At 51.3% G+C, this 14,466-nt stretch overlaps 1 protein-coding gene and 1 pseudogene across 1 annotated transcript in view; one reads left to right on the top strand and one right to left on the bottom strand.

Annotated features, from left to right (window-relative positions):
• Positions 1 to 1,286: 1,286 nt before the first annotated feature.
• Positions 1,287 to 14,466, bottom strand: part of VAX2 (ventral anterior homeobox 2) — a 33,448-nt gene continuing 20,268 nt past the window's right edge. The window contains exons 2-3 of the mRNA XM_025353490.1: positions 13,761 to 13,948; positions 1,287 to 1,964 (exon numbers count right to left, since the gene is read on the bottom strand). Of these exons, the coding sequence (XP_025209275.1) occupies positions 1,527 to 1,964; positions 13,761 to 13,948 (626 nt within the window). The 3' untranslated portion in view covers positions 1,287 to 1,526. The remainder of the gene's footprint in view (positions 1,965 to 13,760; positions 13,949 to 14,466) is intronic.
• Positions 4,335 to 4,447, top strand: LOC112605505 (annotated as a pseudogene).

The following is a 14,466-nucleotide window of genomic DNA, read 5'->3' as shown; positions in this document are numbered from 1 at the left end:
CATTTCTAAGCTCCTCCCCAAACCATACCACTGAGCAGAGGGAAGGGCAGAAGTATGTTTGTCTAGGGATCACTGTCCCCAAGCACCCACTCCAGGTGACTCAGGACAGCCAATTTGAAACCAAAGCAGTGGCTACTATGTTTCTCACAGCAGACTGGAGGAGACTGTGCTTGTTATTTCTGTTCACAGAGTCAAAATCTGACCCCGCATCCTCCCGCCTGAGGACCCATTTCAGGTCTCTGGTTCCTGTCTCGTAATGCCCATCCTTTCGAAGAACTCTCCTGTGGAGGGTGGGGGTGGGTGTGACCACCAAGGAGCAGCACGAGGAAGATCTTTGTGGTGATGGAACAGGTCTGCATCTGGATGGCAGTGATGAGTCCACAAATCTATAAAATGACATGGCACTATGCACACACATGGTACCAATGTCAATTTCCTGGTTTTGATATTGTACGATAGGGAAGATGAAGCTTATCTGTCTCATACGATTGAGTTCCTGCCAATGGAGGGAACTTCTCTGTCCTATCTCTGCAGCTTCCTGTAAATCTACAATTACTACAAAATAAAAAGTTAAATAAAAGAGTCTTGAGCAAGACTCTTAACTTTTAAAAATTTTATATTGTTTGAGCAGTATAAAATATATACATTATATATATATATATATTTTGAGACAGAGTCTCCCTCTGTTGTCAGGCTGGAGTGCAGAGGCATGATTTCAGCTCACTGCAGCCTCCGCCTCCTGCGTTCAAGCGATTCTCCTGCCTCAGCCTCTTGAGTGGCTGAGATTGTAGGTGCCTGCCACCACGCCCAGCTAGTTTTTGTATCTTTTGTGGAGATGGGGTTTCACTGTGTTGGCCAGGCTGTGTGTATATATATTCTAAAGGGTTTCATGTTGCAGTCTGTGATGGGTAGGCCCACTCTGAACACCTGGACTCTTGCTTGCGTTTACCTTTGATGCCCTCTCTCCCTCTCTCTAGACCTGGTCTCACCTTTCATCATTCACCCTCTTCAACGTGACAATGTTTCCCTCTCTCAAGTATTTTTTATGTTTGAAAGAGAGTTTGTAAAGGGCAACATTTAACCAAAGAATTCGTGTTGGTGCCATGGGCCTCTATTGAGTGGGAGTCAGGTGCCTGCTGACCCACACATGTGAGTGCCCTGACCCCCAGAATCCCAGTTTCTGCCCCCTCCCATCTGAGGTCCCTCTGACTCTAAGCCCATTTTCCCTTCCAGTGACAAGAGGGATAAAAGGGATTGAGGGGTAAGTAGTTGTGCTGTGGGCGCTGTTTCCCTTCTTGTCATTGTTTTCCTTTTATTTCAGTGAGAGACACACACACGCACACCACTCACGCACACAAGCTGCGGGACCAAGGCCATTTGGTCTTGAGTCTCTGAGCTGGGGGGCAGGTGGGGAGGAGTGCGAGGCTGCTGCCCCTCCTCTCCGGGGCCTGCTCAGTGCAGTCCGCTGGGGCACAGGAGGCTGGGAAGGTGCTGTGCTCAGGACTCAGTGTCACAGGGTAGGAGTCTTAAGTGTTAGCTTTCTTGCCGCTGCCGGCGCTGCCCACTTTCCGTTCTAGCCAGCTGTATGGCTCGAAGGCCGAGGAACCCAGTTCGTAGCCAGCAGGCAGGTCCAGCAGTGGGGCCGAGGAAAAGCAGACAGCTGGCAGAGGGGGCGGCAGCGGGGGGGAAGCCGAGGCCGAGGGCAGCGGGTTGAGGCGTGGGGAGGAGTTCCTGGGGTCACCTAAGGAGGTGCCCCTGTGGCTGGCAGGTAGGCCTGGCAGGCTAGGGGTCAGCGCCAGGAGGCTGGGGGCCCTGGGCACAGAGAGCAGCCGGCCCTGCTCCAGCAGCCGCAGAATGTTGGAGGTGGCAAAGGCCTCGGAGGCTGAGGAGGACGCCCGCTTCTCCAGGTCTCTGCTCTGGTCTTTCTTCTGCTTGGTGCGGCGGTTCTGGAACCAGACCTTCACCTTGGGGTGGGGGAGGGGTTGTCAAGGAGGGAGATGGGACAGGCGAAGCAAAGTGGGGGCAGGCGGGAGGAGGAGAGGAGAGGAAGGGCATGGGTGGGGCAGGTGGTGGATGGGGTGGGGCAGGNAGGAGGAGAGGAGAGGAAGGGCATGGGTGGGGCAGGTGGTGGATGGGGTGGGGCAGGGTGTGAGGGTGGAGCAGGAGGGAAAGAAGAGCAGATTGTTGTTAGGGTCTCCCCACAACCAGCCTGCTCTAGACCAACTGATTAGGGACTCTGGTCCCCCAAATTATGGAGGCCCCTCTACTGCTAAACTGACTCTGGCCTAGGATGGAGGAATGGATTGACAGACAGAGGATGGAGTTTGGGGGTACAACTGATGTTCTCCTCTTGGCCCACATGCCCTTGGCTCAAAGTCAAGTTCACGGCCTCAGCCACCATTTATGTGCTGGTAATTCCAACTCTACCTCAGGCCCAGGAGTCTGAACTGAGATCCAGGCCACGTATCCACCTGCCTGCTAGACATCTCCCCATGGATATCTCAAAAAACACCCCAAACCCCACATGTGCAGCTCTGTCCTCCAAACAGAGGCTTCGCATGTTCCCTCTTCCATCATGGCCGCCTCCACTCACCTATGCAGGAGCCCCTTTCCCCGCTCCCTAGAGCAGACCCTCCTCTCTTCCTTTGTTCTCTCTGACCTGGACCATGGCACTGTCTCTACAGAAGCACCTCTCGACCCTGGCTGCCCATGAGAACCTGGGGAGCTTTAAGACCCTAGTTCACTTCTCACCTTGGACCAATAAACTCAGAACGGGGGAGCCTGGGACCCAGACTCTACTAGTTTTTAAAGCTCACCAGGTGGTTCCAAGGTGAAGAAACTGGTGTTTTAAAGGTGTCTCTGCCCCAGGTCTAAACTGTAACATTTAGAGGGCTTGGGGCAAGAGAAAAAATGGAAGCCTCTGGCTCATGGCCCATCCTGGCTCTGACCCACACGTGTGTGGCTGCCCCAGCCTGTTCACACTCTGCAAATAACCCCGCATTGGCTGCTTCTTGGGCCTGGGGTGCTGAATAATGTCTGTGGTCTGCCCTTGGGAGGACTGACCCTGGAGAGGCCCAGACAGGTGCTGGATGTGGGCTCAGGGCCATTTGGCAGGGAATTCTGAAACTGGACACTTTGGTGGCAGGGATGGGTGGTCTCAAAGGTGGGCACAGGCTTCTGGCAGGCTAGACCCCTTGGCTTTGCAGAGTCCTTATCACGTAGTGGGGGGGCATGGCCAGAGGAGGGGCCAGATTCCTGTCTGAGGACGGTGAGGCCTCTGCCTCCATGCTGGCTGCTGCTGCCTTTGGAGGGAGCTCTTTCTAACCTGATCTGACCGTTGCCCGGTTTGAAGTTTTTAGCAGCACCCTCCCGCCCCATCACCTATAAAGGCCAAGTTTCTCAATGTGACACCAAGTGTGACTGGATGTGGCAGGTTGTTGAGGGGGACTTCTGTTGGCCACACAAAGCTGAGGACACTGTGGTGCCACAGTCTGAAGAGAGTCACCAGCATCATGGAAGAGGTCTTTTTCAGGGCCCCTGAGAGGAGGCAGAACTGGCCCTGCCCCTACCACTCAGCACCCAGTGCTCCAACCCCCTTCCTAGTCTACGTGAGGAAAGGGAACTGGGCAGGAAGCTCAGGCTCAGTCCCCTGGGGGCCACAGAACCTCATGGGAGGGAGGGTGTGCTGCCCCACAGACACAAGTTGGGGGAGGGCCCAAAAGAATCACTTGTAGGCACTAGGAGAGACTGGCATTCATGCCCCAGTCCAGAAACTCATCAGGCCACAGCACCTACAGGCCCATGTCATGGGGGCCACCATGGGAGGACCCAGAGTTGTTTCCCTGGAAACACAGAGGCCAACCCTGCTCCTCGCCTGGAGCTGGGGCAGGTGTACCAGGAGGGAGGTTGAGAACCGTGGAGGGGAGGGCCCAATAAGAAAAGGTCAGGAAGATCTTGCTGGTCCCTTCCTGTAAGGAAGGTTTTGAGAAGGTGCCAAGAAATGGGTGGAGGAGGAGGCTGGAGCCAGAGGGTTGCCCAGGTTAAGAAGACAGGCAGAACCAAGGCAGACTAGGCCACCTTGGCCATGCCAGACATCACCACCTCCTAGGAGTGACTGGCCCTCCAGCAAAGGCCTTCAGAAAGTGAGGCCTGGGTGCCTCCCCTCCTCACACCAGAAGATGTCCAGTCTTTTAAAAATATCTCTGCCTCCTTGAAGCCACCCTCTGCCCTCTGATCCTGGAGGAGGTGGCTGTTGGGGGAAGAGGGAGCAAGTGACTGAGACAGATCACAATCCCCTCCAGAGGCTGCACTGGGAGGAGGCAGAGTGGGCAGGGGTCCTTTCGTAGTTCTTCAGCAGGATGATTGCGTGTTCATGCTCCTATGTGAGATGTGCTTTCCTCAAACCTCAAACCTTGCTGGCAAGCAGTGAGTCAAGGCTGTTCTGAGTGGGGAAGCAGTGTGGGGCTTCAGGAGAAGATGAGATTTAAACTAGATGTGAGCTTGGTGTTTTGAAGGACATTGGATTGAGTTTCTTTCTTTATTTTTGTTTTTACAGACAAAGTGTTGGTTTTCTGCCCAGGCTGGAGAGCACTGGTGTGATGAGAGCTCACTGCAGCCTCAAAATCCTGGCCTCAAACGATCCTCTTGCCTCCGCCTCCCAAGTTCTGGGACTATAGGTGCACACCACCGCGCCTGGCGGACACAGATTCAATAACCAAAAATGACCAGAAAGTTATGGGATCTACTTGAGGTTGATTGCTTCCTTTATGTGTTCATTCACTCATCAGATATACACTGAGGCCCAGGGAATCAGCAGTGAACAAAGCCGAGTGAATCCTTGCCATGTGGAGTGGGCAGTGGAGTTGGGGAGGCAGAGGATGAACAACAAACACAAACAAGCCTATCTGTCAATTGGCAACAAGGACTTTGAGCCGTGTTTCTCAAATTATTTGAGGTGAGGACCACTTATTAAGTGTCCAATTTTGTTGAGGACCAATGCTTTAAAAAAATACAATTAAAATGAATTACTGGAAAGATTACTATATACTTTTTTTTTTTTTTTTTTGAGATGGAGTCTCACTCTGTAGCCCAGGCTGGAGTGCAGTGGCACGATCTCGGCTCGCTGCAACCTCCACCTCCGGGGTTCAAGTGATTCTCCTGCCTCAGCCTCCTGAGTAGCTGGGATTATAGGCGTGTGCCATCACACCCAGCTAATTTTTGTATTTTTAGTAGAGACAGGGTTTCACCATGTTGGCCAGGCTGGTCTTGAACTCCTGACCTCATGATCTGCCCACCTCAGCCTCCTAAAGTGCTGGTATTACAGGCATGAGCCACTGCACCAGGCCTTTTCTAAATACCTATTGTCTACTTCTGTACTTACCGTGTCATAGACAGGTAACAGTTTATGGGCTGGCAGTGGCCCAAGGGTCATACTCTGGGGGGCACTGCTTTAGAGAAAGGTGGCAGGATAGCAGACAGGAAGGAGTGGGGGTGACTATTTTGTTAATGGAATGGCACATGCAGCCTCCCTGAAGAGGGGACATTTGAAGAAGATACCAGTAAGGGATGGTCAAGGGAGATTCAGCCAAACCCAGCTAAAGGCAGTGACTGGAAAGAAGAAAATCCTTTCCTATTTGTCACCTCTGGAATCTGACTGCTGAGGGAAGCAGTCCCACCAGATCCTCAAGGACCATAGCGCTACACACTGCTGCATTCCCTGTCCCTGCTGGGAAGCTTCCTGACCTCTTAGCCAAGCCAGCACCTCCCCGTCCTAGGACGTGAAGCCAGGCACCACCTCCAGGAACCCCTGAGCCTCAGTGTCTCATCTTTAACATGGGGACAATAATACTTGGCTATTGCAGAGATGAAAGAAGAAAACCCATTGAGGGGGCTTAGCATCATGCCTGGCCCACAGGAAATGTGGGTAGTTATTTATCGCTTGCTTTCTTTGTTTCTAGCTCTGTTTCTGAACTAGAGGGAGAGGAGACACAGATGTCATGATTCTGGTCCTTGGGAAGCTGAAGGTCTAGTCGGGGAGTGGCACTAACTCATTACCGACAAACAGAGGGCAATTCGTACTCAGGGAGTGGCAGTAACGGGGTGTGACAGATGAATGACCAGGCATTTGCAAGGTGCTCTCCCACATATCCCATCTTCCTGCAGCTCTGAGTGTAGCAAGGAGAGGTGGGTGTGAGCTGGTGATGGGTTTGGGCATCTCCTGAGAAGGTGAGCCTGGACTCTAGGAGAGGAGAAGTCAGAGGCAGATGGAGCAGGGGCTGGGAGCAGGGGCTGGGACCAGGGGTACTTGTTTCTTGGCCACATATGGGCTAGGTCAGGAATTCTCAAACTTGGCCGCACATTGGAATTTTCTGGGACAATGTCCAGGCCTCATTCCACACCCATATTAAATCAGAATCTCTAGGGAATGGGGCTGAGGCCTGAGTATTCTTCTAAAGCTCTGTGGGTGATTCTAATGTGCTTCCCAGCATTGCAAACTTCAAGAGCAGGAGTAAGAAGGCTCAACTCTCTACTTCCCACCATCAATCCCATCAGGCCCATCAGGCCGTAACAGGTAGGTTCATAAGGTCCTGCAAATGTTGTCTCTCTGTCTCTCTGAAGAACAGACAGGCTCAGAACCCTCTGAATGTGTCCCTCCTCCCCCAGGAGGCCTTCATTTCCACCTCAGGGTCATCCTGTTCTCAAGGTTAAATCCAAAGTGATCCGTCCTTTTCTGCTTCTGGGAAACCATTCCTAGCCAACTTCACAGGGTGGCGAGGCCAGCACACCTCCTGAGGTGTGCCTCTCCCCTCACCTGCTCAGTGCACCTTCTGGGCTGTCTCCCTCCTCTGTCTTCTCAGGGCCTTGTGTGACCTCCTGGAGGCTGTCATCTTGACTCCCTGGGACTCAGTGAGTGCTTGGTGCCTGCCCTGCCCACCTCCCGATCTCTTGCTGGGCCACACTGTGACCCATGGCCCTGCCCCGCTCCCTGATGCCTTGCTAGGCTACACTGTGACCCACAGCTGCACACCAGGGGATGGGCATGGTTTCCACTTGGCTGCCAGGACTACAGAGGAATTTTCCAGGAGATTACCCCCCAGCTTCTTTGGGATCATGGTCAGTATTAAATTACAAGATTCATTGTTGATCTGGAAATGGCATTCTTCTTTTAAAGACTGTTTCCTGTGACCATGGGCCCATACTTAATCTGAGGTGAGCGGTATCTGTGTATCTAGGATGGCCTGGTTTTTGTAATCTGCACTGGAAAGGTATAATCTATTCTGCTGTTCTGGAAGAAATCATCTGGGGCACAGGCATCAAGCATGAGGCTGAGGACAATGCTGAAGGGCTGGACCAGCTCTTATCCAAGCTAAGTGGGCATCCCGGGGGCATACTGGGACTTGGCAGTTTGTTCTCCGCCTGACTCCTGGGCTCCTGGCCCTAAGAACGTCCTCCAGGCCAGCTGCAGGAGGGGAGTCCTGAGCCAGCCTCTCACCTTCCCTTCCTCTGCAGCCACATCCTCTTATGTCCTGCTCGGACCCTGGTACTCCGGTCATTCATTCAGCAACACAGAAATATCAAGCATTTGATGCAAGCCAGGCATTGCCAGGTGCTGAAAAAACAAAAATAAATCAAACTCCATTTTGACCCTCTTGGCTGTCAGGCACTAGCAGAGTGGGTCATGGGCAAGCAGTAAGTGTTATGATATGGTAAGTGTTTTGGTTGAAGTAGCAGACAATATAGTGGAGAATCAGAGGTCAGACAGCCCTAATTCAATTCTGGTTCCCTTACTAGCTAGATGACTTAGGACAAGTTACTTAACTTCTTGGTGCCTCAGTTTCCCCATCAGTAAAACAGGGTTCATAACTCTTCCTCATAGTTTTGTTGTAATGACTCCATAGGCTAATAATCATGGACTTAGTAAAGTGCCTGGCAGATGATGAAGTCTTTTTTTTTTTTTTTTTTTGAGATGGGGTTTACTCTGTCGCCCAGGCTGGAGTGCAGCGGCACAATCTCGGCTCACTGCAAGCTCCGCCTCCCGGGTTCACGCCATTCTCCTGCCTCAGCCTCTCAAGTAGCTGGGACTATAGGCGCCTGCCACCACGCCTGGCTAATTTTTTGTATTTTTAGTAGAGACGGGGTTTCACCGTATTAGCCAGGATGGTCTCAATCTCCTGACCTTGTGATCCGCCTGCCTTGGCCTCGCAAAGTGCTAGGATTACAGGCGGGAGCCACCGTGCCCGGCGGATGATAAAGTCTTTTAAGCAACATGGTGATCACATCTGGTCAGATTTGCTCACTTTTCCGTAAGCCAGTGATTCTCAGACATCACTGTGCATCTGGAATGAAAAATATATAGGTTGTGGGGGTCTTCCTTCCCTAGAAATCTGACTGGGAACCTCTGGGCTGAGGGTGGCACAGGCATCTGTATTTTACCCCAGGGGAGCTGTATGTACAGCTGGTCTCCAGAGCATAGCTTGATAAATGCTGCTTTAATCAAACACCAAACTTTCTTTTTTAAACAAAGCATGGTGACAAAGTGTATCAGAAAGTTTCTAAAATCAAGGAGAACTGGATTAAGTGGGGCTGTCCCTGTTCTCCAACATGAGAAGAGCTTTGAGTGCATGCTACCCTTGGGCTGATAAAGGTGGGCAGAGGGTTCTTTTGTAGTCTCAAGAGAGAGATTCCTCTGAGGCTGCCCCTGCTCTCCAGGGCAGCCATGCACAGCCTCTGTTTCACAGCCATGGAGTCTGGGCAAGGCTAGGACGGAGGTCAGCTGCACTGTGTCTTGCTCACTGTTCCTACTGTGGTGGACTCCTTATCCTGCAGAGCCCTGTGGGTGGTGGGGAGCCAAGGAAAGAGCTTCCCCATTCTGCCTGCCCAATCCTGTAAGTGGGCTTCTGATTTAAATCTGCAGACAACTCAACTGAATTGGGCATGCTAGATTATAAAAAGAGACTAGCCATGGAAATGGGCCCTGAGCAAGCTCTGTGTTTTCTCTGCCTGAATTGGAACCATGCCTGGGTCCTCTGAGTATCCAGGGAAGAAGGTAGAGATGCTGTTTGGCAGAAGGAAGAGAAGAGAAAAAAGAGAGAAGAGAAGAGATAAGAAGAGAGAAGAGAGGAGAGGAGGAGAGGAGAAACAGAGACAGAAGCAGGTATTTTGGAGAGCAGTTGGAGCGCATATTCAGCAGAGCACTGGGAGGAAGGTCTGTGAGTAGCTGGTGCTGAATCTGTTGGGCCCAAAAGAACTTTTGGCTTTCAGTCTCGTCCAATTCCTGGCTACACCGTGGTTCCCGTTATTGAATTTCCACAAGGCTATGGCTTCTGTTTTTATCCCTGGGGAGACCATCCATTATCTGAGGGCACCTGAAGGAATTTCTTATCTTTTCCCCCAAAAGAGCTCTGACAGAGACTCTCAGATAACTTAACTTAAATCAGAGAAAAACCAGTCCTCCCCCAAAATCTGACATGCCTTCCTGACATCTCTGCTGGGATCTCAAACTTAACTGATCCAAAACAATATTCTTGATTACGCTCCCACCATCTTGCTTCTCCCCTACTTTCTCAACTCGTTAAATGGTGTCACCATTCTCCCAATTGTTCAACCCAAACCACTTCCTTTCCCTCACCCTGTGCGTGTAATCCATGAGCAAGTCCTAACAGGTTCCAGCGCTAAATTAGAGTACCTCTCATGTCAGTGCGCTTCTCTTCTCCACCACCGCTCTGTTCAAGGTCCATGTCAGTAGTCCCTACCCATCCACTCCTGTCCCCTGTGGTCCCTTCCCTGGGTGGCAGCCAGAGCAACTTCTGTAAAATGCCAATCATCTCCTGTCACTTTCTCTTCAATGTATTATCATGATCTCTAAGCCCCGCATGATCCTCCCCTACCTACTTACTCAATTACCCTGTAGCTCCAGCCACTCTGGCCTTCTGACACTTCTAGAGCATTCTATGCCAGTTCCTGCCCCTTAGGTCTTCATAGTTACCCTCTGCCTTGACATGTCCTGGCTCCTCATCTGGCTGTCTCTTCCTTGTCACTCAGGCCTAAGCTCAATGTCATCCTCTCAAAGAGGCCTTCCCTGAACACCTCAATAAAACACTTCCTTCTAGTCTCTCTCCTATGACCCCATTTGAGCTCCCTCATAACACTTATCACTCTTGGAAATCCAGTTTGTCTTTGTCTCCATGGATCTTAACTGCACAAGGGCAGGTGCCTGGTCTGTTTTGTTCTAAGCTATAGCCCTAGTGCCTAGAAGAGTACCCGCTATATAGTAGATATTCAATAATATTTTTGAACAAAAGTATGGGTGAACATACTGAGAATGCCACAGAATCCTAGCTATAAGTTAGTTAATCTCTCTGAGGCTTAGTTTGCTTAAATGGGGATAATAGGACCCATAAAGCCATCTTCTTCTAAAGGTTAAATGAGCTCATGAATGCGCCTGCTGCAAATCTTGAGCAAGTTATTTATTTAACTTTTCTATGCCTCAGTTTCCTTTTTTTTAAAGTGGAAACCATATACTCTTATTGGCTGGGCATGGTGGCTCACACCTATAATCCCAGCACTTTGGAAGGCGGAGGAGGAAGGATTACTTGAGACCAGGAGTTCCAGGTCAGCCTAGGAAACAAAGCAAGACCCTGTCTCTACAGTAAATAAATGAATGAATGAATGAATAAATAAATAAATAAGACTTACTGTCGTATGCTAATGAGGTGATTCAGGGTGGATCTCTAGGTAGTTTCAGGACTGGGGCTGGTTCTAGAAAGACCATACTTGTGATTAGAGGGTGGAAACTTTCAGCCGACCCCATTTTTTCCTTCTAGGCAGGGGAGGGAAATGGAGATTGGATTATAGTCTTTTTTTGTTTGTTTTTGAGATAGAGTCTTGCTCTGTCACCCAGGCTGGAGTGCAGTGGAGCTAACATGACTCACTGTAGCCTTGACCTCCTGGGCTCAAACAATCCTCCCGCCTCAGCCTCCCAAGTAGCTGGTACTACAGGTGTGTGCCACCACACCCTGCAGTTTACCGTTTAAACTGTAAAAAATGTTTCAAAAAACTGTTTTAGAGATGAGGTCTCCCTGTGCTGCCCAGGTTGGTCTTGAACTCCTGGGATCCTGAGTGATCCTCCCTCCTTGGCCTCCCAAAGTGCTGGGATTACAGGCATGAGCCACTGTGCCAGGCCAGCCTGGATTAAGTCTTGAACAAGGAGACCAGGAGAACTTCTGGTTGGTGAACACGTGGAAGCGGTGGGAACAGGGACACTGGAAACGGTATGGGAGCTCCACGCACCTCCCCCTTACCTTGCCCTTTGCCTCTTCCATCTGGCTGTTCCACACTTGTGTCATTTATAACAAACCAGCAAGTGTAGGGGAGGTGTTTCCTGAGTTCTGTGTGTCATTCTAGTGAATTGTCAAACCTGAAGAGGGTGATGTGGGAGCCCCCAGTTTTAGGCCAGTCCATTCAGAAGCACAGGTGGCTCCTGGAACTTGAGTCTGCTGTGGCACTGTCTTGTGGGACTGAGCCCTTAACTTGTAGGGTCTGAGCTAGCTCTGTGAATTGCTGTCAGTATTGAACTGTTGAATATACTCAGTGACGCTGGAGAATTGGAGCACTGCCTGCTAGTGGTTGGAACATACCATACGCTTGGTGTTGGAAGAAAAATCTCACATGTATCCCACAAGGTTGTGGTGAGGACTAAACTAGTTAGACTATGTCACACCCTTGGAACAGGACCAGGTGCATGGGAAGTGCTCAATAAGCATTAGCTGTCCATGACTTTTACTATCTGTCAACCCTAGGACTGGGGACAGAGAAAGGAGGGTCATCAGTGGGAACAGTGTGGAGGACTCGCTGAGGGCCTACTGTGTGAGCAGCTGTGTTCTGGTTTCCTTGCGGAGCGCGACGAGGGGCCGTGGCCTATAAACACATTCTTGCCCTTGGGAAGCAAATACTGGTGGAGATCCAACACCACACACATGTACACATATGCACGCACACACACACGTACACATGCGCACACACACACACTCTCTCTCTCTCTCTCTCTCTGTGTGTCTCTCTCTCCAGGTTAAGCCATGTGGAAAGGTCTCTTGGGAAGAGGGCAAGGCGCCTGCAGAAGGCTTCCTGGAAGAGGAGGGGCTTGGGCTTGACCTCCAAGGGCAGCTCCGTGTAGGGAATACGGGCCTCAGTGACTTCCCCAGGAGCTCTGGCCTGGCCCTGCCACTGCAGCCTCCTCTCTGAACACAGGCCAGGCTTCCCAGCCCCCTGTTGAGCCCAGCTGGAGAGAGGCCCTGATGGGTTGTTTGGGAGCTCTGCAGTGGCAGCTGGGGGAAAACAAGTGCAGGTGGAGATGACCCAGCCCTGCAGGACGGCAGCTGCTGTCCTTCCCCAGCCTGCCCCTCCTCCCGGTCTGCCCCTCCTCTGCCTCTCGCCCCTTCTTGCCTCTTCCTCTGTCTTACACTCAGTGTACCCCAGGAGGAGCCTGCTCACCCCTCAAGGGGACCAGGACTTCCACGGGCATCTGACTATCCCCTCCCCAGGGGTGGGCTACACAGCACTCTGTTGGTGGGATTTGAGGGGCTGGAGGAATTACACTGAGGGAAGCAGGGAGAGCTGACCTCACTGAGGCAGGGACACAGGGGAGGACAGCAGCCACACAGCACTGAGGGGAAGCCCTCGCTCCAGCACAGCCTCCTGCCTCTCTCCCAGGAAGGAAACCAGCACACTGCTCCAGACCAGCGCTTCCTCACTCCCCTCCTCCCTTCCTCTCCACTTTCTCAATCCTATTTTGGCCATTGTTTGCAATGCATGTATTGATTGATCTCCCTCAAATATGAAAGCAAACTACTAGAGCTCTGGCTGAAAGAAGGGTCTCTGAGTTATTCTTTGACAAGCTCAAGGAAGGTTGCCCCGTTTATAGGCAGCATGAAGATGAGAGACTGCTTGTCCAAAGCCCAGCTCTGGAACGAATTAGTTCTCTGACCTTGGGCCTAACTTCCTGTCACCTGTAACATGGGAATGACATCATCTGCTTCTTGGCAGGGATTAGTTACTTAACATAGGCAAAGCACTTAGTGCCTGACACATGTTAAGTACTAAGTATTATTATTATCATTAGTAGTAGTATTCTGTAGCTCTAGTACCAGCTTGAAGGGTCTCCATTCATACAGGGTAGGTGCTTAATTTACAAAAGTTTTTTTCTTTCGAGTTAAGCATACTACTGTTAAAATGCCAGTCCTACCCAGGTGAAGGGGGTGTGCAGACCCCTCCTTTCCAACAACAGACTGAGGCACCCTGAGATGAAGGGAAGGTGATGGAGAGTGGGAAAGGGCCAGAAATGGAGAAGCAAGAGGTCCCCAGCCCAATTTCATAATGTTTCATCTTCCCCAGAATCTTTATTTCCAACCAGCCAAGCCCTCACCATCCCTTCTCGTCACTCCTCTTACATGCCAACACCCCCTCAAGCCATTCCCTGCGCCCTGAGGGCTGCTCTCCCCGTTTCTCTGAACCTTTTCCATATTCCATCCAAAAGTGCCTGATGTATCCAGAAGGCCCTCGCTGGCATTTCCTGACTGTCTATGGTCACGGTGTGTTTATTTGCTCTTTCGCTCTCATTTACCTGTAGCTGAAAGTCTTTCCCTCGTGCTTGTCTGAACTCCTCCGAAGTTGGGTCTCCCTGTAGCAGTTCACAGGGCCTCATATCCCCAGGAATTCCTAGGCTGCCAGGACAAGAGTGGAGTGGCCTGGCCCTGGTCTCTTACCTGGGTCTCGGAGAGGTTCAGCTGGCGGGCCAGCTCAGTGCGCTCGCGGCCCACCACGTACTGGCAGCGCTGGAACTCCATCTCCAGGCGGTACAGCTGCTCGGCAGTGAAGGATGTACGTGTCCGCTTGGGCCGGTCCAGGTCCAGGCCCTTAGGCAGGACAATTTCCCGAATTGTCCCCTTGGCATCTGCAGAGACCATGAAAGGAGCCAGGTTAGTTCATTAGCTAGGGAGTTAGATCACCAGAAAGCATCTTAATAAAAGGTGGTGTGATCTATCGCGGAGCTCCTCCGGCCTGGATCTGGTTGCATGACCTGTAACAAGTTGCTCACCCTCTCTGGGCCCAGATTCCTTAACCACCCAAATGCAGGATATTGTATCGAATGAGTGGCTAAATGTATGTGAATAGGCCTCAGTACAAATACCATCGTGGTCTGGGAAGAAAGGACTCACTCTGACCCAGCCAGGATTCTGGGCCTTTGCAGAGTAAGGAAAAGATGGGAAAAATATGCTGGATCCTCAAGTACATAGGGAATGATGGGTTAGAATTGAGTGTGATCAATCAGGTAAGGCTTACTGGAGAGGTCAGAGCCGGGTCCTAAGCTGTGTGTGTGTGTATGCGTTGTGTGTGTGTGCATGCATGAAGGAGTGTTATCCACAGACCTGGGGTCCATGAGGAGGCGGCTAGCTGATGAGGGGCAAAGGA

This window comes from Theropithecus gelada, chromosome 13, assembly GCF_003255815.1.
Source record: "Theropithecus gelada isolate Dixy chromosome 13, Tgel_1.0, whole genome shotgun sequence".
Taxonomy (NCBI): domain Eukaryota; kingdom Metazoa; phylum Chordata; class Mammalia; order Primates; family Cercopithecidae; genus Theropithecus; species Theropithecus gelada.
Note: the sequence above shows the minus strand (reverse complement) of the source record. Positions and strands in the feature narration are given on the sequence as shown.